This window comes from Stegastes partitus, unplaced genomic scaffold, assembly GCF_000690725.1.
Source record: "Stegastes partitus isolate 25-593 unplaced genomic scaffold, Stegastes_partitus-1.0.2 Scaffold287, whole genome shotgun sequence".
In the NCBI taxonomy this organism is placed as follows: domain Eukaryota; kingdom Metazoa; phylum Chordata; class Actinopteri; family Pomacentridae; genus Stegastes; species Stegastes partitus.
The window spans coordinates 346451-360560 of NW_007578018.1; the positions used below are offsets into that span (position 1 = coordinate 346451).

Sequence of the window (14110 nt, forward strand, 5' to 3'; positions counted from 1 at the left end):
CACGCACACGCTGAAACACACATCATTGCCTCACCTGCTGCACCAGTGACTGGAAAGGTGAGCCAATAAGAAACCTTCTTGTAAAAACCACAGGGGACAAAAAAAAAAAAAAGAACCTTAAAAGATGGAGCTGTTTACAAACTCTTCTTGCACTAGAAAACTCCTCTCTTCTTTGTAAGCTTTAAAAATCCAAATCTTAACTTGGACACACAACCCCCCCGTTGCCTCGCTTCAGATATTTCCCCTGGTGCTCTCTGACTATTTCCCTCCCCCCTGATTCAGCAGACTCTGAATGATTTTTTTTTTTCCTTTATGTACTGCAAGTGAGGTGACACTTTGATTCTGTAGGGGAGAGTTTGGCAGTCGCAAGTGGAGGGGGGGAAAAAAAAAAAGTTTTTTTGAAATGTTTCAGCGAGACTGGCAGGGGTGGTGCAACCGAGAGGCAGAGCAGGACAGCAAAACTATGAAGAGAGCACTCGACGTTCATTATTTTTTTCTCTCTCTCTCTCTTGTAGGAAGGAGGAGGAGGAGGTACTAAGAAGAGAGACAATTAAGGAATAAAGAAGAAATAGTTCTCCCAGAATTCATTGTGGCTGGTTGGAGGAGAACAGCAGGGGGGGTGTACAGAGAAAGAGAGACAAAAGGAAGGTCACTAAAGAGAGGAGGAGGAGGAGGAGGAGGAAGGCGAGCAGCAATTTGATAAGAGATTTGTCTCTCATCATCTACTTTACAGAAGTTTTTTTTTTCTTTTTTTTTCTTTCAGATGAGTAGCTTCAGAACTTCTTGGGACCCCATGCGGATGCTTGCTTCGGGGCCACGCCCGTCCCAAATGTGGGGAAATCTTCAGCGCTGCTCATGTCAGGAGCCTGGAACAAACAAAACACAAAGGGGTTCCGTGACCTGGAAATTGATCTCAGCGTGCCATGTGGAAGGATTTCTAAAATACATCTCGAGTAAAGAGGAGGCTCGGCAGTAGGTAAGAGGATACAGAGAGAGACGCCTGCCGTGACCGCTGTTCTGCTCATCTGACGAAGATCAATAAATACAGCGCCAGGCAGTAACTCGATAATGAGCAGGTAATGCAGCGGTGCTACATCTTATATTTATATGACGTCAGTGGTTTTTTTTTACTCCTCTGCTCACATCTCAGGTGGGAAGAGGAGGAAAGGAATCGAGGATAAACAAACTGAGAAGACGAGCAGAGGTCTGATGTGCACACGAATATTACATGTCTAAAATCTCCCACTGAATCATCCCAATCTCCTCGTTTCAACTCATTATTAAACCAAAAATCACCAAAAGGAGACATTATTACTCGTGATAACTTCATAAACAAGCGTATCCCACCTTGTTCCCTGCTGCGTTCCAGGGGGCGTCCCGCACTACAAAGCCCTTCGCCGGACCCCCGCTGCTGTCGTCCACTCCTCCCGCTCCCCCTCCCCCTCCGTAGCGAGACGGAGGCTTCATGTACGCCGCCAAGGTCTCCGTCTCTGTTACGCTGAGCATCTGAGAGCGAGTGACAAAGAGAAAACAGCTCGTAAACCTGAGGTGTTTTTGTGTTTGATGCATCATTGGTGTTCATTTTGACCAAGACACATAACCCTTAATGTATGCAGAGAAGGTGCTAAAATGTAATGTCATAACACACAAAGACAAAAGCAAAGCCTAAAATAATTATTAAAATAATGATACAGAAACATATTCAAATAAACCAATATATCTAAGAAATATCAACATTGTGTAGTGAGGGATTGTATGTCTTTCTTATCAAATTTCAAAACTTTTTCCTGTTTTCTTTAATCATGTTTCGGGTCAGATTTGACCTGTTTTGACATTTGATGGCAGTAAAAATACCTTAAACATCATTCTTTTAGGCTGACTTTACCTAAGAAGACCCAAAATGCACAAAAATGAAAACATTTTAAAATGTTACACTTCTGTACACACATTTTTGTACACTGAGGCTGTTTCTGGCCAAATTTAACCCATTTTGACATTTGATAGTAAAAACAAAATACCATAAATGTCTTTCTTGTAGCTTGAAATTTGTTGACTTTTCCTCAGGTGACCCAAAATACATAAAAAATATTTTTGTTGCTGTTTCTGGCCAAATTTGACCCGTATGCATTGAGATGGACGGATCAAATCAAGGAAAATGGAGATTTTAGGGAATCTTGAAATTGTGAAACTGTGCAGGCCATGTTTGTGTGTATTTTGTATTTGCATTTTATAATGTGACATTGGCTATTTAGACATACTGATCCGATCTGTCGTTTAAAATTTGGTATGGACACTTTCTATGAGGGAATTTTTGACAGGAAATCTTAAAATATATAGACAGTATATAAGAGTTAATATTTCACCAAGTAATAGTTAAATCCTTCATATGAACAAAACGGTTGAGGATTTGTAAAATATAACACAGTACACCTCAACAAATTCTACTTCTTGTGTCCAGATTTTGTGGTGCAGTCATGCAGGAAGTTGTTGATGCTAAGTTAGAAGCTTAATGTATGAAGACGACTTGTTGGCTGATTTTTAAACTCACATATTCCTCTTCCAGATTGAGCAGGTGATCAATAGCATTGTCGACAGTCTCTGGAAGGCCCGTCACCGTCACTTTGTCGGGCTCATCGGAGCCCGGCTGAGGGAACCGGATATCCACCTGAGTAACCGGAGGAGAACAGATTAGCGCATGTGAATATCGAACCGTGTATATTTTCCTCATTCATCGAGGTTAAAAAAAAACATAACTATTGGCGATCTGCATCACCTTGAACTCCTCCATCAGCTTGCGGATGGCTTTGCCGCGGGCACCAATGATGCGAGCGTGGGTCCTCGGGTCCAGGTGAACGTCTTGGCTCACCATCTCCTGCAGCTCGGCCACAAGCTGCTGGATGGCCTGACGCGCCTCCTCCACGTTACGCTCGTAACCGGAGATCACGATCAGATCCTGGGAGAGGGGAGGTTGGAAGGGGTTCGGTTTAGACAAAAACAGCAATAAGGATTCTGTTTTAAAAGCGCAATATAGAGCCAGTTATATAAAAGACTAAACAAACAAAACACAACTTTAGTTTTCCCATGAGCAAAAACACTTCATCGTAAATTTAGGGGCAAAACTATGCAAAGCACTCACCTGCTGCTCGTCTCCTTTGTCAGGGAACTGGATGCTGACATCATGATCTTTTCTGATCTGAGATATCACCGCTCCCTTGCGGCCAATAATCTTGGGATGAAACTTTGGATCTACAGACATGGTAACCTTAAAACTGCGCAGAGCCTGAAAGAAAAACACACAAATCCCACTTCCTATGATGTGCTTACTTATGATTATTATTATATGTTCCTCTGCCACCACCAGTAACTAAGCAATGAGCAAACAGAAAGACACGAAGGCAGCTGATACGTGCAGTAAAACAGTTGTGAGATTATTGTCCAACAAAGTGTTTGTTCGTACCCTGTCCTCCTGCTCGGCCTGCAGCTCTTTGACCCTCTCCAGCAGACCCTGTTTGGCTCGCTCCACGTTGGCTGCCAGGCCCGTCACCTTGATCACATCCAGCTGCTTCTCTGGTTGCGGCACCCAGATGTTCACCTGCACACGGAAAACACATCCAAATAAGATCTATCTACAATTGTTTCAAAACATAAAAAACTAATCTCTAAAAGAGGCCCTGCATTATAAAATTGCAACAGAAGATGGCACCAGAGAACTACATCTAACCTCATACTCCTCCATCATCTTCCTGATTCCGCTGCCCTTCTGTCCGATGATATAGCGATGCAGCTCGTAAGACACCTCGACGTCCTCCGTTATGGGCACCAGCGCCTGAAGGAGGAGGCAGTGACAAGTAGGAGATCAGAGGAGCGAGAAGGGGGAGAACAAAAGCAGCTCCACTAAACTGACGCTTACCAACAGAGCAGCTTTAGCCAGTTCGCACTTTTCGGCTCGTCCAGAAATGACGATGGTGTCGCACTTGCGGGGGACAAACTCCGCCTCCGGACTGACCTCGCCGTTCTCCTGTGGTGACGCTTCTTGACCTGCAAAATTCCAACAGAAAACAGAATAAAACATTGCACCCCACATGAGTAAAACAAAAGTATCATCCTGCTAAGAAGATAAACTTAAGAAAATCTACATTAACAGCCACTCAGTAATAAACCTGCTTGGTAGTGGAACAGCAGTAGTTTCACAGCTGCAGGCGTACATCATGTGCATGTTGTGTTTCTAACCTGAAGCGCTGTCGTCTCTCTCGGGGAACTTGATTTGGACCTCGTGCTCCCTGGTGATGTGCTGAATGCGGCAGCCTTTGGGCCCCATGATGGCGCGGTGGTAGCGCTGAGGAATGGCAACCTCCACGCTCACCTGGGACTCCTGCTCGAGAGAGGTAAGGAGGTAAGGGGGGGCAACACAAATCCTAGTCAGGAGGAGAACTTGCATCATTTCTGAAGGTGAAATCATCGCACACGACATGTATATGCTGCTTTCATGTCAGAGTAAGTTGGTGTCTGAAGGGCCTCAGCATTGAGAAACAAAACTTTCATCTGATTCTTGTTACTGTTTTAAGTTTAAATTTTGCAGCTAATACTCGTAGCACTTTGTCATTTTTATCCTTTAATTTCACCCATACAGGATCCTCTTACCAGGTCCTCAATAATCTCCTGGATGCGTTTTTTTGCAGCCTCCACGCAGTCCTTCGCTCCCTTCAGAGTAACCCGCTGGCTGTTTGCTCCGGTACGAGGGAAGCTCACGGCCACGCCGCCGTACTCCTCCGCCAGCTCCCGCAGCACCTGGCCTCTCCGACACACGAAGTGGCGGTGGTGGCGAACGTCCACCACCATGCTGTCTTCCACCACGTCATCCTGGGGAAAAACAAAATAGGAATGTAGTCAGTGGAGAGTATTTTAATAGAGAAATGGGGATTCTTCCAGGAGTTGGCCCTCGATAGATATTTAAATTTTAGGATTTGTGAAAGATAAGAGGTTTTGGAAGGAAAATGGCTTCATCTCAACATCCAATCACAAATTTTAGAAACAATAAAATGATGATGATATATAGCAATATTGATAAATTCAACGATTTAAGAGAAAATTAATAAGATGTCACTAATGCTATGTCCCTTTTTTTTTATCATTTCATTAAATTTGCTCATTTTAAACTAACACATATGCCTAACTGTGTTCCTAAGGTGGACGAATGGTTTTGTCTCAGGGTTCATTTCAGTGTTTCTTTGCATGTTTACTAATGCTACATACTTGCCTCTACATGAATAAACACCAAATAAATAAGCTAAAAAACCTCTCTTAGAATTTGCGTCCCTCCAACCTGTTATTACATTCAATATTTGTCACTTTAGAATTTTACTTACTCCAAAAAGATTCTATTTAAAAGCCTTAATGAAAACAACAAATGAATTAAAGGTAAAAGCAACAGAACAAATCAATACTCGAGATACTAATACTAAGTGAAATTGCAGTGTTATTAGAGGTACTTACCAGGTTTTTGACCAAACTCTCCAGCTCCTTCTGGGCCTGACGAACAGCCTCCTCCTTCCCTACGATGGTGATCAGCTCCTGCTCTGTGTCGTCAGGCGACGGAAAGATGATGCGGGCCCCCGTCTTGTCTCGCACGCGGCGAATATTAGCCCCGCCTCGACCGATTAAGAATTTATGGTACTCTGGTTTGGCCTGCAGCTCAGCGGTGAAGTTGTTGACTTGCTGAAAAGGGTAAAGAAGGAAGCAAAGAGACAGAGGATCGGAAAAGGATGTAAGGATTTTTCCGTTTAACAACCCGCTTTCCAGACATTCTCCCTCTTTGAAGCCATGCCCAGTAACCATTCTTCACACTTTTCTGTCCTCACCTTCTCTTCGGCTAGCTGCAGCAGCTGTTTCTTGGCCTTCTCTACCTCACCAGCAGGCCCTCTGATGGTGACCTTGTCCGAGCCGGAGCCCTCGGAGGGGAAATGGATGTGGACGCCGCCGCAGTCTTCCATGATGGAGCGCACGAGGCAGCCTTTGGAGCCGATCAGAGAGTTGTGAAGCTTGGCCGGGATGGCGACCTCTGTCTCCTTAATGTTGGCCTGGAGGGATGAGAGGCTGAGTTTAATAGAGTCTGGGGATGAAGAGGAATATTTTCGCGGCTGAAACACATTCGTCTCTTTGCTAACAATTACTGTATATATAAAGGAATACCACAATCAATACCCATTGGCTTAAATTCCTTTTAAAACAATCTTTTATCTTGACTGTGACAGGTTGTAATTATTTTTTATTACATCGGAATCAAACTTAATATTTTTATTACGAGCTTGAAACTTCAATTTTTGCCTTAAAACAGTTATTTGACAAAGAAATACTCACTCAGGGTTCACCTACTGTTTTTTAAATATTATTTTTGGACATTTTCTGCCTTTATTAGATACAACTGGCACTGGTGATTCAGTGGTATTCATTCCGGGCCTTTGGGATTAATTGTCTTATCCTATACTGGGAGTTTAGGAATGATGGGAAATGAGGTAGTAACCATCACATGATCTAAGTTTTATGCCACCATGTGATGGCAATTATGTCATTTATATCATTTGACGAATTATACAAGATGTAATTGAAAATTTGAGCAAATTTTTTCTTGTCAAAATGTATTCTAATCATAAATCCATCTCATGTTGACTGAATAGAAACCTACTGTAAATAAAGTATAGAAACATATTAATATAAAACAGATTTATTTTCTATTTTACTGCCAGATGTCTTGATCTTACCAATCAAATCCAGTGTTTTATTAACTCACTGAAAGTTACAAAGTTTTTAAGATAACCTTTTTTAGTCCCACAGTTAAACATAAGTCCTAAAAAAATAACATTAATTGCACATATCAGTGGTATTGCACGGCTTTTGGATGAATAGAAATACTGATATTATTATTGCATAGACTGTCTGTACTGCAGGGGAAAATATAAAAAGTAGAAAGTCTAAGGAAACGGCGTTTCTGTGGGAATCACAAGAGACAGCAAATAGAAAATAAATTAGTTTGTTTCTTCCCTGAAAATCTGCAAGCACGACAAATGAGAAAACAACGTGGCGTCTCAGTCGTCTCACCAGCTCTCTCTGGATGGCGAGGATTCGATCTCTGGCTGCCTCACAGTTGCTCTTCTTGCCCGTGATCACAATCATCTCCGAGTTGCTGTTCTCCGTTGGCAGGTCGATCTTGGTGTTTGTCTCCTCGCGGATCTGGTGGAATGCACATCTGTTATTACCTTCTGTCTTACAAATCATGTAACACCGTTCTGATAACGGTCTGATCTAATCATTTTAAGCAACTTTTGTTAAAGAACCCTTAAAAGTCTCACCTTTTTAATGTTGGCGCCACCTTTACCAATTATGTTCTTGTGGAACTGCTTAAAGATGGGAACGGAAAGCGAGAAGCTGTTCTCGATCTACAAAGAAAAAACAAGAAAGCTGCCGTGAAACAAGTGTAGAGAGACAAGGCAAAAGATTTTTTAAAAATGGTGTTTCATACCAGGTCTGCAATGATTTTCTGGAGAAACTTGGCACATTTCTCCACCTCGTTCTTCGGCCCTCTCAGCTGGACAATGTCGCTCTTCTGCGATGGGTCGGGGAAATTGATAATGACCTAAAAAGCCAATGAGACATTAGCCACCAAATTAAATTACGGCCCGAATTAAAACTAATTACAACGATGACAAGGCCAGATAAAGTGCCGGGTCAGGGAGAGCATTCACCTCAGGAAATTTATCTCGAACTTCTTTGATCTTCTCTCCTTTCTGTCCAATGATTGTCCGATGAAACTTCTGCTCCACTATCAGGTCTTTGGTGCGCTCGTTTTCCTAGAAGCAGGATAAATGCGTCGGGTAAATGCATCCGATGAAACGAATGAATGAACCAAAACTTCGACCGCTCTCTCACCATTCTCTGGACCATCTCGATGAGCTCTCTGCGTGCCAGCTGCACTCCTTTAGGGTCTCCTTCAATCCGGACCAAACCACTTCGCTCCGAGTCTTGAGGGATTCGTACTGAAACTTTGTACTGCTCCTTGATCCTATTGACTGTAGGGAGGGTAAAGAAGAGGAAAGCAAGAAGGGAGACAAGGTGTGGCAAACAGCAAAAAGGAAAGTGAGGATTCATTTTCAACGTTGTGACAGAACTTCACCTTAAATTGTTTGAGCATCCGACACCTACCCCCCCCTGTAGGTTTCACAGTTTGCTGTAGCAAGTTCATATTACAAAAAAAGCACGGTGTCTGGGCTCAGCAATACAATACTGACTTCCTTCATGGAGGAAAAACGTGTCAAAATGTTCCACTGACTGAAAACACAAACTTCTTACAGCTATATTTTAAAGCAACATGTTTTTTTTGGACCTTGAATCTGATGGAGAAGGTCTTAACGTCATTATTTTGTCAGAGTCAACGCTCTATTTTGCAACGCTTTTCACTCAAACTGTATAAAGAAAAAGTGGCTACAATTAGTCTATAGTCAGCTCAAATATAAAAAGCAAAATATACAAACATGTGAGTGTGTAATGTCTTATGAAACACAGTCTGAACCATATATATGTAGATAGTGACACAATTTCAATTATTTTGAGTCTGTTAAACCCCACAACGGATTTGAAACGAAGCAATCAAGATGTTTGAAGTTTAGACTATCAAGTATAATCCAAAGAGTTTGACCAAAAAAAAATGTGTTCACCCATTGAATTACCCGTTTTTAAATAGTCCTTGCATTTTTACAGGCCCAGAAAGAACTCGTCAATTGACAGATAAGCAGCTTCATGGCATTCTTTCTGCATTTAGTAGCTGTTTCTGGGAACTTCAGATGTAGTACAGACAGGCCAACGCTTCAATCACAGCTTGATTACGTCATTTTAAATCCATTGTGGTGGTAAACAGTGAAAAAATTGTAAAAACGGTGTCACACTCATGGGCACATCACTGCTTTTCATCAATACACTGAAGTTAAACACACTTTTAAATGCCCTGTTTTTGATAGTATGGCAGTCCAGACAGATTGGAAATAGGGAGAGAGAGAGAGTGGTGACCTGTTGGTGACCAACTGTCACAAATGCATTCTAGATTGGTTTTGGTTGATTTGAACTTGTAACACCAGCAGAGTTGCTTCCCTCAGCTTTTATCTGACAGAAATCAGCAGAACACACATGTACTTACTGTTGGCTCCGTTCTTTCCGATGAGGTGTCTGTGGAAACGTTGATCAATAATGACTTCCGTGTAGTCCATCCTCACCAGCTGGACACAGAGGAACACACATTTGTTCACAGCGCTACAATACTGAATCCCATCAGCTCTGTATCTAAGTAAATTCAGTCTAAAGTATTTGTGTTGTGAGATTTGCCTTTCAACCATCTTATCATATTATTATATTATCATATTATCATTATATCATATTTACACTGCAGATCCTCATGTTGTAATAAAAGTCCCACGTAGGGTTCCAACTACTGCTTTGCTCAATTAATACACTCGTGGTATTGTCTATAAATGGCACATTCCCCCCAAGAGGTTTTACAAAGGAAATTACCAGCACCAAAGTGATAATAACTGAGAATAAAAGAAAAAAAAACAGCTTTGTTCATTGGGGATTCCTCTACTCAGCTGTAGTGTTAATCAAATAATTGGGAAAAAAAACAGGAAAATGAATGGATTTCTGCCAAATAAAGTTACACTCATTGACTCATTTCCTCCGATGCACGTGGAACGATCATGCTTGATTGCGTAGCCACCCCTCAAAGGTCCAATTCTGAGCCACTAAACACTCTGATAAAAGGTGAAAACTGCCAATCATAATGTGTTGAGGCCCAAGATGACATTTTAAAGTTCCTTGTTTTGTCTCACTAACAGCTTGAAACACAAAACTATTCAGTTCAAATAATACAAAACGCAGAAAAGCAGAAAATCTTAAAATTTGAACAGCTAGAGTTGACAAAAAGTACAATATTCCTTCTGTACAGCGTGAAAATCAGACCATTATTCTTCAACATGATTGTTCAGCTAATTATCTATACCATTGCTGATTGCCACATTTGTTTGTGGACAAGATGATCAGCTTGTGGCAAATACAACATCTTAACAGGAAAGTGAAGTTATTGTTGAAGAGAAACTCTCATGAAACAGCTCAGATGTAAGTGCAGGTACGTCATTAGTTCATACGCTTTCTACTAGAGGTGGTTTGGTGTAGAGGGGTTCAGGATACTGACCAGGTCCTTGATGATCTCTTGTATCTGGGCCTGAGCTTGCTCCACCTCCTCTGTTGGCCCCTCGAGACTGATGCGCTCCTCGCCATCCGTAAACTCTATATGAACCTGCGCACATGGATAAAGACGACCCAGTTAAAGAAGCCTCCTCTTCTGCCTCGCCCTGTGTTGATTCTGCACACTGTCACTTTTCATTAAACGCATCCAAGTTAAGTTTCCATCCTAAAGTATCCTCCTAAAGTAAAGTTTTTATCCAACAAACTTTTGCCATATTACTGGAGCAGGATTGTGTGTTATCTCTGGTTTCAGATCATGCTTCCCTCCTCTCTCCCTCTTTCCTTACTCGTGGTAGCTGCTGTGTGATCCGCCCGATGTTCTGTCCTTTCTTGCCGATGATGAAGCGGTGCAGCCAGGCCGGAGCAGTCACCTCCACCACCATCACACTCTTAGCCTGTACATAAAATAATCTTTGGGTTAAAACCAGGTCTGCATTAACAAAGTCACACACGTCTAACCTGTCATGGCAAGCACTCATTACCATTTTACATTTAACAGTGGACCAAATTACTATATGTAACGTGAGGAGAGTTGCTTGTAGTGACAGTGCAGATTTGTATCCCCAGATGATGCTTTTTAACTCTTTTGGCTCATTATTTTCTTTTTCCAGCCTGCAATGCTCCTGTTTTGATTCACTTTTACCTTTATTTACAACAGGAGAAGGCAGCTGTATGCAGAAACAACAGCTATTAGCTGGTAGCACCAACAGCAGATAGATAAAGTCAGTAGGTAGTTGGTAAATCTAACGGAGCATTTAGCCTGAGCTGGTGGAGACCAAAGCCAGAGCTAAAAGAAGAGTGACAAGTGGATTTACAATCACAAGTCTACGAAATATACAAATCTGAATCAGCAATAATGTTCCTCCACATCTACAGGACGTGGTGCTTTTCTTTTTTTTTTTTTTAGATTTTGGGGGATCTGGTGCAATGCCTTATTTGGGGGGCCCCCTACTCCCTATTTCAAGCACTTTTATTGAGACACCAAATCAAAATCATATTTTATATACACACAAAGGAGACCAAATTATTTAAATTTAAAGAACCTAGTTCAATTCCTAATGTGGCGGAATAGGCATCAACAGAGGGCAAACCTGATGCCTAGAAGAGTCAATGCACAGACAGTGTGATATCAGCAACCTGTGGTCTGAATGGGGCCTCAATGATCAAGCTTTAGCAAAAAAATATCATGCTATAAAGCACAAAAACCTCTCCCCATCTCAATCCTTTATCTTTTCGGTGTCCCTTCTTTCCTTCTCACCTTGGCGTAGACCTGTGTAAGTGCTGGTCCCAGTTTGTCAGGCTCCCCCCTTAGGATGATAGTTTCTGAGCCGGAGTCTAAAGGAGGCATTTCTACCGACACCCCTGTGGCCTCCAGGATTTCCTGCAACGTGTTGCCCTTTGGACCTATGATGTACTTGTGCTGGGACTTCTTCACCTCCACAGAGATGGTTGTGGTCTTCCTCTTCTGCAGGGTGGACAGGGACAAGATCGTAAGTGACGAGCAGCGTGGTAAAAACGCGACAGCGGTGAGAGCAAGGGCAGTGGGAGGAAGTGGTGAAAACTGTGGAACACGGTGAGGGATAGATTGGAACACAAGAGGAGACAGAAACAGGAATGAAAGACAGAAAACAGGAAGGAGATAGACAGAAGGTGGCATGAATAGAGGTAAAAAGAGTGACAGAAAGACAAGAGGAAATGTGGGGGCAAGAGGTGAGCGCAGAGGAAGAGGAGAGTGACTGACAGTGGGTGAAAGTGAGAAGACAACAGAGAAATTATATTTGTTTTTGCCTCTCATACATATGCACTAAATGAGATTAGCATTCTCATCCTGTTGTTCTCTGGTGAAATCCAATTTTCTCTCGACATTATCTCCGGCCTGCCTATCACCGGGTCTCATTTGGTACACACAAGCAAGCACGCATAGCCTTTGTGTGTTTCCCCCATCCACCTTATATAGTTGATTTCAAACTTCAAAAGAGAACACATGCTGGTGTGTGACAGAAAATGAGATAACAACACCGCCGATCCAATCCAAAAACATCCATTATCTTCATTATAGATGATGCTTAAGGTGAGAGCAAACAAGTAGGATTGCTGTGACACAGGACAACCACAAAGTTATCTTCAGCAATCATGTCCTAAACAAAACCCTAATCTGCTTTCTCCCAAAGTCATTTTGGTTTAAGCCACATCTGAATGTCTAAAATTTCAGTGCAAGCCTAGCATAGATTAAAAACTGGTATGAAACAACTACAAAACATCTCAATGAACCACAAAAGCAGGTAAAGTGAGTCTTTTCCTCTTCACTAACTTTTATTAACTGTCCTTGATCCAGTTTTCATGGTTTGTTTTGCTCCTTGTTTTAAGGTTGTGTTTCATGTTTACATTGATGTTCTTACTCTTAATTTAGGCTGCTTTGAAATTTAGATTTTTTTGAGAAGAAAAATTGATTGCTAAAATAATCATTAGCGCTGATACATTAACAACATAGTTAGCACTTGTTTAAATAAATATAGTCGTGGCTCAATAATCCAACACTAAATGTAAAATCTTCTTTTATGCCGGATAGCGAGGCTGTCGGATTGTCAAGATGGAGGTCGAGATACAAGGAGGGCTTGATGCTTGAAGGGTAATTTGTTGTAATATTTATTTTTTATAGTTGTTGTAATAACTAGTGTATTGTTAGAACACTACGCATTGCTGGATTTAACACCTAATTGACCAGTGCGATTGTGCATGTTCCAGCCACTTTCACCCCAGGGGAGCACTCGGACGGGGTAGAAGTGGCCGGAGCACACAGGCAGTATTTGGCTGCTGATGCCAGTTTAGTTAGTGGTCACAGTTCTGTTTCCACCATCAGTGGCGGCAGCAGCGGGGGAGTGGCAGATACGCTCCACCGCTACCATCCGTGTTTACTTCCGCAAACACTGAGCACGCTCGCTGCATCATGTCCTCTTCTGCGCATGCGGGACACTTTTGGGTTGCATGAAGTTCACAGAGCAGATCACATACAAGCCGCATTTAATTGGAAATGTGAACGAACTCGGACAAAAAACGGATTTCACAAAAAAACCCAAATTGAGCATTAAGTCCTGCAGTCTGAACGTAGCCAATCTGTGGGATTATTCAGTCAGATAATACGCCATTATCCTTATTTGTGACATAAAATGTAATGTCCTGGTCGGATTCCAAGGCTGTCGCTATGTGAAGGCTATTTTTTATGGGTTCCGTTCGCTTTTCCTAAAAACCTGTTGGATAGCAGGGTTTTCGGATTGTTAAGGGTCTGATTATCGAGTCACGACTGTATGTGGACAAAGTACAGGATTCAAGCAACAACCATAAGCAGACAATTAGTATTATGGACACAGAGAAATGTAACTTCACCAGTTAAAGCTGCACCAAAGTTTAAGGGCCCTAATTGTAGGTGGTGACACTGGATCTCACTGGAAGCGCTCCTGAACAAACTCACCTTGTCATCATAGATGGCTCGAATGCGGCTGAGCGCCAGCGCTACGGCCTCCTTCTCTCCAGTGATGACAATCTCGTCTTTCGGCAGACTGGGCGGCGGGATGCTGATGCGAGCACCGGTCTCCTGGCTCAGCTCCTGCACCAGCCTGTTGTGGGCACCAGCAATGAAGGGGTGGAAGGCCTTCTCAAGGGACAGACGCTCCACTGCACGCTTGTCCTGGCGGAGCAGAGGAGAATGAAGGAGTCGGTAAATAGGAGAATCGATCAAACAATACAATATGTCAGTACTGATTTTCATGGTGATGCCACAATTAGACAGGCGATTAGGCACAGTCTCAAAGAGAAATTCAATATAAAA

The 14110-nt window shown here is 42.4% G+C and overlaps 1 protein-coding gene across 1 annotated transcript in view; it reads right to left on the reverse strand.

Moving 5' to 3' along the window:
• Positions 1–501: 501 nt before the first annotated feature.
• hdlbpb (high density lipoprotein binding protein b) overlaps positions 502–14110 on the reverse strand; it is a 21013-nt gene continuing 7404 nt past the window's right edge. The window contains exons 7-28 of the mRNA XM_008282826.1: positions 13754–13969; positions 11543–11749; positions 10572–10679; positions 10232–10336; positions 9185–9263; positions 7924–8063; positions 7740–7844; positions 7517–7630; positions 7347–7433; positions 7096–7227; positions 5859–6077; positions 5494–5715; positions 4642–4860; positions 4231–4372; positions 3911–4038; positions 3722–3826; positions 3458–3592; positions 3137–3280; positions 2774–2953; positions 2549–2665; positions 1348–1506; positions 502–866 (exon numbers count right to left, since the gene is read on the reverse strand). Coding sequence (XP_008281048.1) covers positions 774–866; positions 1348–1506; positions 2549–2665; positions 2774–2953; positions 3137–3280; positions 3458–3592; positions 3722–3826; positions 3911–4038; positions 4231–4372; positions 4642–4860; positions 5494–5715; positions 5859–6077; positions 7096–7227; positions 7347–7433; positions 7517–7630; positions 7740–7844; positions 7924–8063; positions 9185–9263; positions 10232–10336; positions 10572–10679; positions 11543–11749; positions 13754–13969 — 3156 coding nt within the window. The 3' untranslated portion in view covers positions 502–773. The remainder of the gene's footprint in view (positions 867–1347; positions 1507–2548; positions 2666–2773; positions 2954–3136; positions 3281–3457; positions 3593–3721; positions 3827–3910; positions 4039–4230; positions 4373–4641; positions 4861–5493; positions 5716–5858; positions 6078–7095; positions 7228–7346; positions 7434–7516; positions 7631–7739; positions 7845–7923; positions 8064–9184; positions 9264–10231; positions 10337–10571; positions 10680–11542; positions 11750–13753; positions 13970–14110) is intronic.